This window comes from Populus nigra, chromosome 5, assembly GCF_951802175.1.
Source record: "Populus nigra chromosome 5, ddPopNigr1.1, whole genome shotgun sequence".
In the NCBI taxonomy this organism is placed as follows: Eukaryota; Viridiplantae; Streptophyta; class Magnoliopsida; order Malpighiales; family Salicaceae; genus Populus; species Populus nigra.
The window spans coordinates 8,854,230-8,868,948 of record NC_084856.1 but is presented as its reverse complement, the minus strand read 5'-3'; the positions used below and the strand labels follow the sequence as shown (position 1 = coordinate 8,868,948).

Below are 14,719 nucleotides of genomic sequence, written 5' to 3'. Positions count from 1 at the left end.
TAATAATAATAATAATAATAATAATAATAATAATAATAATAATAAATGAATTAAGTTTACTATTTATAAAAAAAAATTAAGTTAAATAAAAAATTATCTCGGGGAGGAGGAGAAGATAACTAGAATTTAATAGTTATGTAATTTATTAAAAATTAAATCTAATATTAAAACTTTCATGATATATTCAGTTCTTGTTATATATTCGTCTTAAAAAAAAAAAACATGGTACAACCTGAATCTTGGACGCAAAACAAGAATAATAATAAAATAATTATGTTTACAATTCATAAATAAAATTAAAAATTAAGTTTAATATAATTATAAGTCAAAATCCAAACGAGCTACGTCCTTGAATTCCGCCACTCACTCCTATCAAATTTAATACATATTGAGTTCGAAATTCTTCTTTTCAACCAAACAAAAAGTCCTCACAGCCAGCTTGTGATCTTCTCTCACAAACTGTCAAAAAAGCAAATTTTAAAGAGAGAAATTCCGAAGAAAATTCCTGCTATGAACTATCATGGAAACAAACACACAACTTCCTTTCCTTTTATAAATATACCAAGGCAGTCACATAGAAATACCAAAACCGAAAATGGCTAGCTTGTGGAGATCAAAGGAGGTAAAGGGTCGATCAAAGCCCGATCGTAAGTGCAAGAAACACCCAAAACACGAGCAACCACCAGGTGTTTGTTCCGTTTGTCTAAGTGAAAAGCTTTCTCAACTTCTGACTAGTGCGACTACTTCACGTATTGCCTCTCTTAATACAATGGATGGCTCCTCCTCTTGTTCATTGTCATCAGATTCTTCATTTTCTTCATACTCATCTCCAATGCATCATTTTCAATATCCTACTCATGGGAAAGGTTCTTTTCCTTTGTTCTTCAATGGCAAGAACATGTTTCTCACCAAGAGTCGATCACTGGCTTTTGTTCCGAGAAGAGGGAATAAAGATTGTCACGAGAAGAAGAAAGGTGGATTTTGGTCCAAGTTGCTACGTCTTCCGAAAGGTAAGAAGGTTGAGGAAGGATTGGTACACTCCAGGACCATGAGGGAAAGGGTTATCATCAGTACTAGCTAGGGTTGAACGACTATATGTAGTTTCTTGAATATTTTCTTGAATTTGTTATTTTTTGTTATATAAGTTCGATTAGTTAAATGTTATAATTGTACAACAAAACTAAAACAAATGGATATAAGAATAGAATAAACTAAGAAGAAAGATAAGAATGCTGTGTTTTTCTTGTAAATTAGTTAATCCATGTATTGATCATCTCTTGATGAATTACTATGAAGAGAAAGAATCAGTTCTTGTTCCCGTTTGTAATAATTATATATGATGTTTGTAATTAATTTACTCCAGAAACTATTTAAGGATCTTGGTTTATGTTTGAGGTTAATTTAGGATTAATTATGATATTGTTTGGTAGTTTTTTGATATAATTAGAATTGTCTCGTCGTTAAAATCTTTCTAATGATATATAGTGTGTTGAAAACAAAACCTCAATAATTTATTTATTTTTTCTTTCCTTATTTCTCTCTCCACTGCACCATCTTATTTTCTCTCCTTTTTTTTTAGCCATGAGATCTTAAATCTTATATTTTAGTCATTCAATTTTTTTTAAATTATGGGTTGATTTTTGTTAAGATTAATTAATATGCAAAAGTTATACATTTTAAAACATGACTAAGCAACCCCTATTAAAGATAATAGTTGTTTATAAAAAATAATATTGTGTTCAAATTATGCTAATATTTTTCAAACTGATGTCATTTTCTTAGAATTTTACCAAACTGTGTTATTTAAAAGAAAGAAAAAGAACAATGGATCATCTCGTGTTTATACTATTGTTGTCTGTGTGATATTGTGGGAGAAGTTTAATTCTGTCTGCCTTTGATATTCTGATAAGACAAAAATTCCATAAATGACACCAAGGAAACATGCTGGCATTGAGGTTGTATGGCAGTCAATTTGGGGGTAAAGTAATATTGACCATTTCCACCAAATATTTTGAGGCCACAAGTTTTGAAACTTCGACCAGTCTACCTTTGATTATGTTGGTAGTAAATGTTTGAAGAGCAAGTCTGTGGAACAACAGGATAAACTTGGGAAAGGTTTCTTCTACGCAGCTTCCTGTAGGCTTCAAAGTTGAGGTCTGCTAAAGCTAAAATTGAAAATCCTACTGACAAATGGCAAAATTCCCAAAACAAGTTCTTGGCAATTCCGCCGTGACACTATCAAATTGCATATCACCTGCGAAATATTCCATGGAAAAGGAAGAATATGATATCATACTAGCCGTGTGATTGGTTAGCATTCATCACGTATAGAATACTTTATTAACGTCAAGCATGATGTAATGTCACTCCTCCAAGTAATTAGCGTACACGTTTCTCTTGAGTTTTCAAAGTCATATATTAAATAGAAACAATTAAATTAAATTAAAATTATTTAGAGATTTATTATTTAATAATTTGATTTTTTTCAACTTTAAATAATTCTTTAAAGGTCAAGTTGTCTCAAACTATAAATCATCTAATTATCTGGTCTTTAACAGTAATCCACACGAACCATCAGCAAAAAATCTTCTAAATCTTTATTTATGAGAGAGAGATTTCTACGTCTAAAGTGCTCAATTTCTATTTTGACTTACATAATTTTTCTGTCTAAAATATAACAATAAAATAAAATGTATGATTTACTATTTATAGAAAAATCTAAAAAACCCTATAAATTATCAAATTATCAATTTACTCTTTGAATAGCATTCATATATTAATTCAAGATTATTATAGAAATTAACTCAATTAAATACCTGATTTTTCTAGGTTTAAAAATATTAACTATATTTTAATTTTTAATTTTTAAATTACATTTTAATCAAATCATAATGAATTATAATTTCTAATTATTACTGTTACGAAACTTGATTTGGCTCATCAATAATTCTTTAGAGATCATCGATGTCCCCTTGCGTTCCTTCTACCTTTTGTTGATTTGGTCTGAGAGCTCCCATAACCATCCGAATCAATGTCAATTATTAGTGTTCGATTTCACGTGATTGGGCTCCAAAAAACACCTGCCCAGCAACTACCAAACACACTTCAATAACCAAGCTTTATGTAACGAAGCCCTGATGGAGCTTAAGGCTAAATAAGCTGTGCCCATTCTCTTCTTGCATTCTTGACATGAGCGAATGTTGATGGTCATCTGCAACTCAGGAATTCTACTTTGTGTTTCGTTCCCTTTTGAAGCTAAGCTCCGGTGGCTTTCTTTCCCCTGGATGGTATTAAGAAGCTTAGAGTCAGCCATGCAGTTCACTTGCTGTACAGAAATCGAAGATCCGTGACACTAATTTCAGTTTGGATTGAAAGAAGGAATCGAGGTGACTGAGTGCTAACAAGCCGGAAACACGACATCTTTTTAACTGGAGCCCAACCACAACCACCTTCTCCCCATTGCAGCATTAAGGCCGAAGGAATATGGTTATGATGTCTACAATTTGAAAGGAAACAATGACGTGACTGCGGCCCAATTTAATCATGCAATAAAGAGCTTGTTACACACACAATTGGCTTTATTATTCAGGCATCAGTCAAATCCATAAATTGTTCTGGTCCCGGATCCGGCGGTCGCTGACAATCAGGTATTTCGAAGTCGTGCAAGTTTCTCCCCCAGACGCATATAACCACTGTTTATAAGTAGTAGTAGATACGTTGCAACATTTTCGGAAAACGAAATCAGCCCACCTCACTCCAAATTCCAAATGAAAAATAAATTATTTTTTAAAGTTTAGTGTTGTTATAAAAAATAACTTAGAAATATTTTATAGTGTTTAACTATATCATGAAATATAAACTGAAAAATAATTTATTAATATTTTATTATTTTAAATTTATTAAAAGAATATAGACCAAATTTCCTAGAAACAAAACTAAATTTTTCTTTAATTCAAAAGTGTTTTCCATTAACTAACTTTTCTAATTGTAAACAAACACATGAAAGTTTAGAAAATGATTTTCAGAAAGCCACTTTCTATGAAGCAAGGTTTAAATGAGTTATGGAGAGAGTAACAACATTTAATTGGCTTATTTACCAAGTGCATGGAGTTAAGTGAGGAAATTAAAGATATATTAAAAACCACAGAGTTTACGTCAGGGGTCAAAAAATGTTGAAGATTACTATAAAGAGATGGAAATTACAATAATCATGGCTAATGTGGTTGAAAATAGAGTTACTATAGTAATGTTGTTGAGCTACAACAATGTGCGGAGCTAGAAGACTTAGTTCATATGGCTACAAAAGTGGAGAGACGAATCAAAATAAAAGGGAATGTATGCTTGGCTTACATTTCAGGTTCTTTATCATCATTAAAGTTGAAATTCAAAAGAGAGAGGGTTGCATAACCAAAACCCTTCACTAGGACAAAAGTCAAACCACTCAATGCCAAGGTTGATGCCTTTACGGCTTCTAAAGGTAAATTTGATACTTAGCCTAAACATACTCGTGATGTTAAATGTTTTAGGTGTCAGGGGCTTGGGTAATACACTTTAAAGTATCCAAATAAGAGAATAATGGTTATAACAAACAATGAAGACATAGAGTCCAAAAGTGATAGATCTAATTGTGAAGACATGCCACCATTGGAGGATTATACCGATAAGAAGGTTGCATAGCCCACTGGAGGTGAGCCTTGGTTATAAGGCATATACTTCAGGTTCAGTTTAAGAAAGATGATATTAATTATCAAAAGGAGAACATCTTCCATACGCGTTATGCACAAACCAAGGTGTGTAGTTTAATTATAGATAGAGAAAATTATGCTGATATAGCTAGTATTATTCTTGTTAGTAAACTGAACAAGATAGTGGGAGAACATCTCGCTAGTAAACATCATGGACCTTATAGATTGTAATGGTTGAATGATTGTGATGAGGTGAAAGTGATTAAGTGTAAAGTCCCAGTAAATCATAATTGAGAAACATGGTGAAAATTTGATAAAAAAGACTTGCTAAGAAAAATATTAAATAAAATATCAGGATACCTTGAAACTTAACCTAAGGATGTTAACGATTTCAGCATTAAATTGTAAACCCTCAGTCTAAACTTGATAAATCCAGACTTAATAGGGTAAGTATTAATTGAAAAATGATAAACTAGAGAGAAAATTATTGGTGAATTAGAATAAACATTCCTAAATGATTAATTTAAATGTCAGGTGAGATGAAAAAATAAATTGATATGTGAAATATTAAATAGCAATAAATCATGTAAGTTTCTTGATCGAGTAAGATAATTATTGGAAGGAGGGAATTTTGTAATCTTAAGTAATACTATTTATAAAATGGGAGAAGAATTTCAAATAAATTATTGCATGACCATTCCAAGAGAAAGGCTGAATGTCGGTATAAACGTGCACACAACCATGCTAAAAAGTGGAAGGGGGGTTTGGACTCTTATGAAAATTTTATGATAATTACAAATGGGAATCTCCAACAAATTATTCTAAGACCAGCAATGATTTAAGTAAATTATCTAGTATGTAAAAATTCAGATTTTTGGCATAAAATTACCTACTATCTAGTTTTATGGTATTGAGCATATCTCCCAATATACTATTGGATTGAGTTGAAATTTTACGAGAGGCCTTCTGACATATGTTTTTATCTTGGATTAAAATTTGAGGACAATTAGAAAGATAAATTTCAAGAAGATCCCAAAGATAAAATGGTAGTACTAGGTCAGTGCATAAAAACAAGAAGATAAATTATGGTGTCACCAAACAAGGCTTTAAGCTCATTAGTGGGGCACATAAAAAAAAAACAAAGGAGACAGGACTTTTATGCCTTGCCCCAGTTAATGCAATCGGCCACTCCTAAACCAAGGAGTCAAAATTCTATTATCCCACCATTTGAACATTGGGGTATTTGCTGCAAGAAAGAGTCTTGAGAGGGAGTTAGTGGTTAGGTAAGTAGGAAGATAAAAAAAAAATTAATGTTAAAGGAATAAGGGGACAGTTTTGTTGAGAAGAAAAGAAAGAAGTGTTTAGGAACCCAAAAATTAACTTCAATTTCTTATAAGGGTATGTGCAAGTGAGAAGAGAGCTAAACATCTGAGAATGAAGAGAGAGAGACGTTACGGTTTGGGAGTGAAAGAGAAAAAAGAAAAAACCAAAGATTAATGGGAGGAAGAAGGAGAAGGAAGAAGAAAATGAGGAAGAAGAAGTTGTCTAAACATCCATAACACTAACTTAACCTTGTTGGTAAGATGATCTTCATTATTTCATTTATATTCTTATTAGAAATAGATGAAGGAGGTGGAAAACCACCATTATTGATGACCTTAAGGTTTGTATAAATGTTTGATGATGAAAATTGAATTGAATAAATATGTCAAGTTAACAATGAAAAGCATAAATTAAGGAAATATGGAAGAAAAATGAAGAAAAATAAAAGAGAAACTCATGACCTTAAAGCCGACCAATACTGAATAGTAGGGGGAAAGAATTTTTTGCTTGAAATTATAATGTGAAGAACTTAAAGTTATGTAAAAAGGTAAGTTATGGTCTAAAGGAGTGTTGGTTAAGTTGAAGAATTGTGTACTCCTTATATAAGTGGAATGATAGTTTGGTGTAAGGTTGAGAAGGAACCTTGTTGTATGGACATGATTAAGATTTGCAACTAACTTGTTGGGTGTGTAAATATGAATGAGGTGAAGAACATGAAAAAATTAAAATGGAAGAACTTGAAAATAGGCATGCTAGGGCTGTCCATGAAGGTGATTTAAGAAAGGTTGGGATTTTGACTTATAATATTGTGTAAATAAAATCATTTTAAGGGAATAATAGACATAAAAAAAAAACTTGACAGTTTTGTTATGAAATTCTCCAATAATATTAGGGCTTGAAAATGATAATCTGTGAAGAAGGTTTCTTCAAAAGAGTTATAGCTAGATATGTTAAGGTTCCAATGGATCTGACCTTGCCTGATTTGGAGTTGTATAACTCCAGATATGATCTAAAAAACCTAGTAAAGGTCTAAATCGATGTAAACCTGGACAGAATTTGGAATGCTATTATGATTGTTTGATCTGAACCTTAAAAGTATATAATTTTCTGCACAAATGTTATAGGTATGGATTTTACCTTTCAAGTGAAACTGATCTTACTTAAATTGAAGTTGTATAACTACAAATATGAGCCAAGAATCGAGTAAGAGTCTAGCTAGCACAAAACTAGACAGATTATAGATGTCTACTATGGTGGTTTAAATTGAGCTATGAAAAGGTATAATTTGGAGTTAGATTCTTTATAAAAGTCGTAGGCATGAATGTTAGCTTTCAAATGAAATTGTTCTTGATAAATTTAGAACTATATAACTCTCGAAATGACTTAAAAACTGAAGGAATGTTGAATTTAACTTTACTAAATAGATTTCATTAAGTATAATAACGGATGAATTTCGATACCCTAAGGATAGAACTGAGTTTCCTTTCTTTTCTATAAAGTTGTAGATTTGTGTTTTATCTTTCAAAAGAGTCAAGCCACGTTCAAAACCAATGCCTAGAACTCTACTTATAAATAAAATACAAAATAGTGTTCTAGAGTAATAAAATGAAGATAAAAGTGTAATGAGGAGATTAGTTGAAGGAAAATGAATTCATAGTAATGAACTTACATGAATGAGATTTCAATAATATTATGAGAATTCACATTATAGTAAAGTTATGAAATCTCTTGATCGAAAACAGGAGAGGTGTCTGGAGCATGTTTATTTGTGGTCGGAAGGACTCGTTCGAACGGAGGAACAAATAGGTGCATTGCACTTTGTCTTTTCAGTTCATGTAAACTTATTGGTAAATTTCAGAATTAGTTGTTGTATTGTTATGATAAATACTAAAATAGATATAAGTATCTCTCGTACATTGGTATGGATCAATTAGTTATGATAATGTTTGAATTGATATAAGTACCTTGCGCACATTAATATGGATTAATTAGTTATGATAATGTTTGAATGGATATGAGTATCTTGTGTGTATTGTTATGTATCAAATTGGTTATGATATTATTGGAATAGATATGAGTATCTTGTGTATATTAGTAGACATCTTATACCTCGTTGAACATATTATAATTTTATCCTTGATTTTTGCATAATTACAAGTATGTCTATTATGTTGAAAGTATATAAAGAATTAAAAATGAGAATTTAATTGATTTGTTTCCTAGTTTGAAAACTAATGGCATCAGCGTGCCTAACGACCTAGATTTCAATTAATTAGTTTCCTGGTTTGAAAACTAATGGTGTTATCGTGCTTAACAATCAAGATTTCAATTGATTAGTTTTCTAGTTTTGAAACTAATGGTGTTAGTATGTCTGATGAACGAGATTTATATTTATTAGTTTTCTTATTTGGAAACTAACGTCAACATGTCTGACGACCGAGATTTTCAATTGATTAGTTTCTTGGTTTGAAAACTAATGGCATTAACAAGTCTGACAACAGGAATTTGAATTGATTAGTTTCCTGGTTTTGGAAATTAATGGTGTTAGTGTGTCTGACGATTGAAATTTTAATTGATTAGTTTTCTAATTTGGAAATTAATGGTGTTGTTGGTATGACGACCAGGATTTTAATTGATTAGTTTTCTAGTTTGGAAACTAATGGCATCGGTGTGTCTGACAACCGGGAATGTAAAAAAGTAGCCATTGGTTAAGGGGAGACTCTACCAAAATTTCAGCAGTAATAATAATAATAATAATAAATAATTACTGAAAATTCCCAATGTATCATGAAAAATGATGTATAAAATCAGAGTAGTTACACTATGGAAGTTTTGATTCTGTTGTTTTTTATTGGGATTTATGTTGATGAGATTCTTTACGATATGATTTCAATGTATACATGCAAGTCATATCTTATTAGAGGGGTTATGATAGTTCAATAAGAAGGCAACAGATGACGGGGTTGGAAAAAAAAGGTATATTATTGTAAGAGATAGTAAAATCATCACTCTTGTACCTCTTACATCCAAACAAGTATATGATGATAAAATAAAGTTAAAAAGAAAACATGAGGATATGAGTATAGAAAATCAAGGTGAGGAATAAGGTGAAAGAAGACAATTAAAATCGGCCATAACCCAAAACACTTCTCACACTACCCAAAACCATTTGAAGAAATAACCTAAACCATTCGGCCATTTCTAAAACAAGCCTGAGTCTAGCCGAGAGTAAAGGTAAGACCTAATGAGTGAAGAAAGTAAGGAAATGAAATGAAAACAGTATGGAAAAATTGAGAAAACAACAAGATTTTTATGCTAAAAAGGTGAGATTAAATATGCCTTTATACTAACAAGCCAATTATTATACTTGTATATAAGGAGGCTTATTTTAGTACTAATGAACTTTATCCTTTTATTTCTAGTATGGCTATTTCTTTGTTGATTTGAGGTTGAATCCTTTTTAATAATAGGTGAATGATATGTATTAGTTTATGACATCAATGAATCCATTTAAGGTGTTGATCAAGTCCAAGAAACAAATTGACTAAAAAGATTGTTTTGGGTTTAATGTTTCTTACTGTTTAAATTTATGATATTGAACATAATTCTAAATCCGACTATTGGATCAAGTTAAAACTTTACCAGATGATACTAAATGTATTTTTATATGTTGGGGTAGAATTTCAGGTCAATCGAAGTTCAGTAAGGCAATATTATACAAGTAAGAAATTATATATGAAAATTATATTATTTCCCTAATTGGTTTGAGATTATCTTTTCTTATGGTTTTTGGATTCTATGTTTGGCATGGATTCCTTATTTTATTAGAAGACATATATGACAACATATTATTTTTATATTTTTACAAGGATTCCATGTGCTACAAGGAATACAAAATCAACAAAGATTCCAAAGTTACTAAGGAAGAGAGGTCAACATCAATTCATATTCTACAAGGATTGTTTAGCTACAAATAAGGAAGTTTCCTGGTGCTTTGGGGGATAAATAAGTGGTAGAGAAGAGGAGGTTCATTGATAGATTCTCCCTCAATTCCAAGAGATTGCAAGTGGCAACTTTTCCTTGTTTTTTAAAAAATAAAGGACAACTACTTCAAATTATTTAAGTAGGGGATCATACTTGTTCTTGTTTTTTTTTTGTTCTCTAAAATTTGACAACTTATATAAACTTATTGTTTGTGATTTAAAATTTCTTTTAGACTGACCAAAGTCATGACAACCTTGGTTTTTATGGGTTTAGTTGTTTAAATATTGAGTTTGTTGTTTTATGGGCTTAGTTGGTCTTAGTTGTTTTAGCTATAACTCAATGCTTGTTTGGGCTTAATTTATATTTGATTTTAATTGTTTTTAGCTACAGTCAAAGGCTTATTTGGGCTTAATTGTTTCTTTAGGATTTCAAGTTTAATCATCTATTTTGGGTCAATTTTGTAAGTGAGTTTAATTCAGCCCCCTAGATAGATTCATTATAGTACTTTTGTTTGGAGTATAGAAACTCTTTGTAAGACATTTTTTATTCAGTTTATGATCAATATTGTTGCCAAACTATTGTTCTTGAGTATTGAGAGGATTTGTCGCATTCTTTTGTTCTCTAACAAACTAAATTGACTTATCAAAGAATAATTAGCTTTTTAGCGTCTTTCTTATACTTATCGTTCGCGAATTGAAATTTGTAGGGTTCAGGTTCTTATTCCAATAGTGTTGGTGTCTTAGGATAGGTTTTTATTATGTCTCACTCCTATCAGACTAGTTTCAACTTTCCGGGATTCATTGTCAATCTTCTTATGGGTTGCATAACTATGTAATCATGAGATTCGTATCATCTACCTGAACAGAAAATATTTACTAATAAAATTTTAAATTAGAGTTTTATGTGATCCTTTTTCATCATTATTCTATGTTATTGTGCTTGATGTCTTTCGTGTATTGCTTCCATTTGCGTCATTTGATATCAGAGCTTCGCGTCACATATAATCTTTTTTTTTAATTTGATTCTTTTGCATTGAGTTGATTTGAGTTTGAGCTTGATAGTTTGATTCGATTTACTTAATATGAGGTTTTCGTGATGTTGAAAAAATATCTCGATATTAAATTGATGTTCGATTTTGTTAAAAAAAAATTGATTTCATTTTTTGTTGATAATTAAGAATAGAGAGACTTAAAATGAAATTGAAGGGGGAAAAAAGCCACATTTTTTTCTTAAATCATGCCTTCATATTTTTGTCAAATGCTATTTTCATCCCTTTAGGTTGACAAATATATATTTTTATTCAAAATTTTAATTTGTTAGACTTATTTCATGAATAACAACCAAGTTTGGTGTTTTCTATATTCCAAATAAGAAGAGGTGTCATTAAGGTGGTTTTAATTTTTATTTTATCGAGATAGGTAAATTGGGTTTCAAGATTTATTTTTTATTCAATATGATTTTTTTTTTCAGAGCCTTTATTGAATGTAATTTTTTGATATTTTCGAATAAAAAAAAAGTAAAAACAATTGTTGTTTTTTTTTGTGTGTGGTGGAAGTGGAAACAATAACATGGAAACAATTATGGTATTATGTCTATTATATACAAGTCAGAGAGAAAAAAAAAAAAAAAAAAAGAGTAAAAAGGACTGGATGGGGCTTAATCATCTGCAAAGCTTTATCGATTGTCCCCCGCATGCGACCAAAATTCATCTCCTTCAACTTCAAGGCTAATAAAGGTCTTGTCCTCCCTCGTTTTTGCTGGCCATCCGCTCGTGACTTGTTCTTTTCTTGCTGACAACAGTTTTCCCGACAACGTGAATGACAATGGACCCACTTGATCTTCGTTGTGCAGATAATTTGTATTAAATAACCTGGAGGGGATCTCTTGCCACGTGTGGCACATAAAAAAAGGGTAACTATAACAATATCATTATTAAATTAAACCAAAACCACTAAACACGTCATAAGTAGTATTATTTATTTTTAACAAATAAAAGTAGTTTTAATCCATTTACTTTGACAAGTGGCAACAGCAGTACTTGAATTTTAAAAAATAGCTTAAGCAAATCCTACGCAACTGCAAGAGTTTAAGCCCAATAACTAATAACTACTTTTAAAAATATAAAGATTTAATTTAAAATAAAAAACTACCAACGCTAGCTAAATATACTAGAAATCTTGTGGGCACGCTACTGCATTCGGTGGTGTGAGGAGAGGATCCCGGCGGCGGTGCCACGAGCAAGAAGGCTGTGACAAGACTAGAGGAGGCCGGATGTCACGAGACCTTAATGGCATTTGTTGAAGCACACACTCCCAAGAGATGTTGTCCCAAGAGTAAATTTAACTTTATCAGCTACGTATAATTGCTTAGATTTTCCCGGATGGTGACAGTGTATGTAGCTGACATTCCAAGGCCCTTTTTCACATGGCATGCCCCATTTTCTTGTTTGGACATGTCAGCATTCCCTTGGTTTGATTCGCTATTTAGTCATTGGGAAAATATGTAAATAATCCTATGTATTTTTTATCGATTCTTTCTTTGGGCTAAATTAGAGAATATGAAGTATTATAAAGTTATTAAAGTTTAAAATTTAATAAGTGATTTTTAAAATAAAGAGACAAAATAAAAAAATAATAATCAGATCATAGAAAACTCGATAAATTATTTTTTTTATTTATGTTGTTGTATTTTATTAAGAAAAAAACTAAAATTAAAGTGAAGAATATAGTTTTTTTCTTTAATGAAAATATCACTTTAAATGCGTAGAATTTCTCCTTTTCCATAACTATTGTTTCTTAACATTTCTTATTATATTTTTATTTATGAAAAACCTAAACTTTTGTGAATTTTATTAAAATACAGATTTCTTCATCACCAGGCCGGACTAAATCTCTTTATTTCCATCATTAATTGCAATCAAATAATACCGTTAGGCTAAAAATCTCTTAATTTTCACCTTAATCACAATCAAATATTATCATTAAGTTCAAAATCAATTTTTTTTTATTTTCTTCCTTTATTATATTAATTGGTTCTCTAAAATTTGATCTTTCCTTTTCTTTTTTTCATCATTTTCATTCACCAATCCTTTTTTATTATCATTTCTCGACATTAAAAAATGTGTGGGTAAAAATTGAGTTACGAGAAAATATATTCAATTAAAAATATGTTACTTTTGTTACTAGCATATCGTTAATTGTTTTTCATAAATGAAATGTGCACATCAATTCAGGAGAGGTTATAAAATGCTCCAATCAAGACTTAAGTGTACCTATGCGTGCTTGAATTTTTTTTTAGAAGGATATGGAGGGTTAAAATTAACAAAGAATAAGATTTGGATTTTAAAAAAAAAAATTATCAAATCATGTTTTTAGATTCAGAATCACGCCGAGTCGAAAACTAGTTTAAATTAATCAATTTTGTTCAACTCAGTTAAATTTATTTTGTAAAAAAAATATATATTTTTATCGGGTTCTTTTTGTGACTTTTTATGGATTTTTAAAAGCCTTTTAATTAATGTAAAAAGCCTATTTCAAAAACAAAAGGTTTCCATAGAAGTTATACAGACAATACCATACATGTTCTAAGCTAGGGTTATATCTTCAACCATTCTAATCATTCATTGCTTATGCTTCACATATCAAGCTTGCTAAATATCATTATATGTGTTCGTATGCATGATAAGAAAATCAACAATAATAGAAAAATACAAAAATAGCAAATTAAATCTATTTTTTCCCTAATGATTTGTTATTGCATTAATTACTACACTATAACTCCCAGGTAAATTCCTGTATTTTGATTTATATTTTTTTAAAAGGGGAGATGAATAATTAAATAAATAATAATAATAGAAATTAATGGAGTAGAAATTATTACCTAATGAAATTAATGTTGGATAAGAGTGAAATTGAATAAGTCAAACTTTTTGGCCAAATAATTTTAAAACAAAACACGGAAGTCCTTAGATGAAAAGGGAGGGAAAACTTGTAAATATATAAACAAGTGAGAAGTGGGAAATTAGTCATGTTAGGGCTTGAGAGAGAGAAGAAATTGAGTGGAAATTATCAAAGTTCATCCAAAACAATTCACAAAAAAAGAAGAAGATAGAACTAGTGATTAAAGTATACTAGGAAGGGTTTCAACAAGAAAATCTCAAAAGGAGAACAAGAGATTTTTCCTTGAAGGGGGTGGCATTGAGAGGAAAATAAAGGGGGAGGAGGAAAGAAATTTTTGTGGTGATTTCAAGCTTCTCATTTCTTATTTCTTTAAGTTAAAAGGTAACAAATCATTTCCTCTCAATTAAATTGATGTATTTAGTGTGTTAAGATTTCATTTAATTGTATTAGTGTGTAGTTATGGTATGAGTTGTGAGGTTGAATGTGTTAATCTATGAAATTGTAATGAATTCATGTTCAAATAAATGAAATAATAGTGAATAATGTTTCAATTTGTGAAATTGAAGAAAAATTATTGGTTCTTTTTTGAGAAGGGGTTTCGGCCTAGAAAAAAAATGATTGAAAATGTTGAATCAATAATTGATAATTAAACAAGTTATGTTGTAATGTTGATGATGAAGAAATTATATTAGTGATGAGTTGATATTGTTGATTGATAATTAATTGATAAAGAAATTATATTAGTGATGAATTTATATTGTTGATTGATAATTAAATGAGTTATGTGATAATGTTGATGATGAAGAAATTATATTAGTGATAAATTGA

At 30.2% G+C, this 14,719-nt stretch overlaps 1 protein-coding gene across 1 annotated transcript; it reads left to right on the top strand.

Annotated features, from left to right (window-relative positions):
- Positions 1-502: 502 nt before the first annotated feature.
- LOC133693369 (uncharacterized) lies at positions 503-1,343 on the top strand. Its single transcript, XM_062114572.1, has one exon. The coding sequence runs from the start codon at positions 596-598 to the stop codon at positions 1,079-1,081; it is 486 nt and encodes a 161-aa protein (XP_061970556.1). The 5' UTR covers positions 503-595; the 3' UTR covers positions 1,082-1,343.
- Positions 1,344-14,719: the final 13,376 nt, after the last annotated feature.

Bases quoted from the DNA above. Each gene is read 5' to 3' on its own strand.
- LOC133693369 (XM_062114572.1), top strand. From the start codon at position 596: ATGGCTAGCTTGTGGAGATCAAAGGAGGTAAAGGGTCGATCAAAGCCC.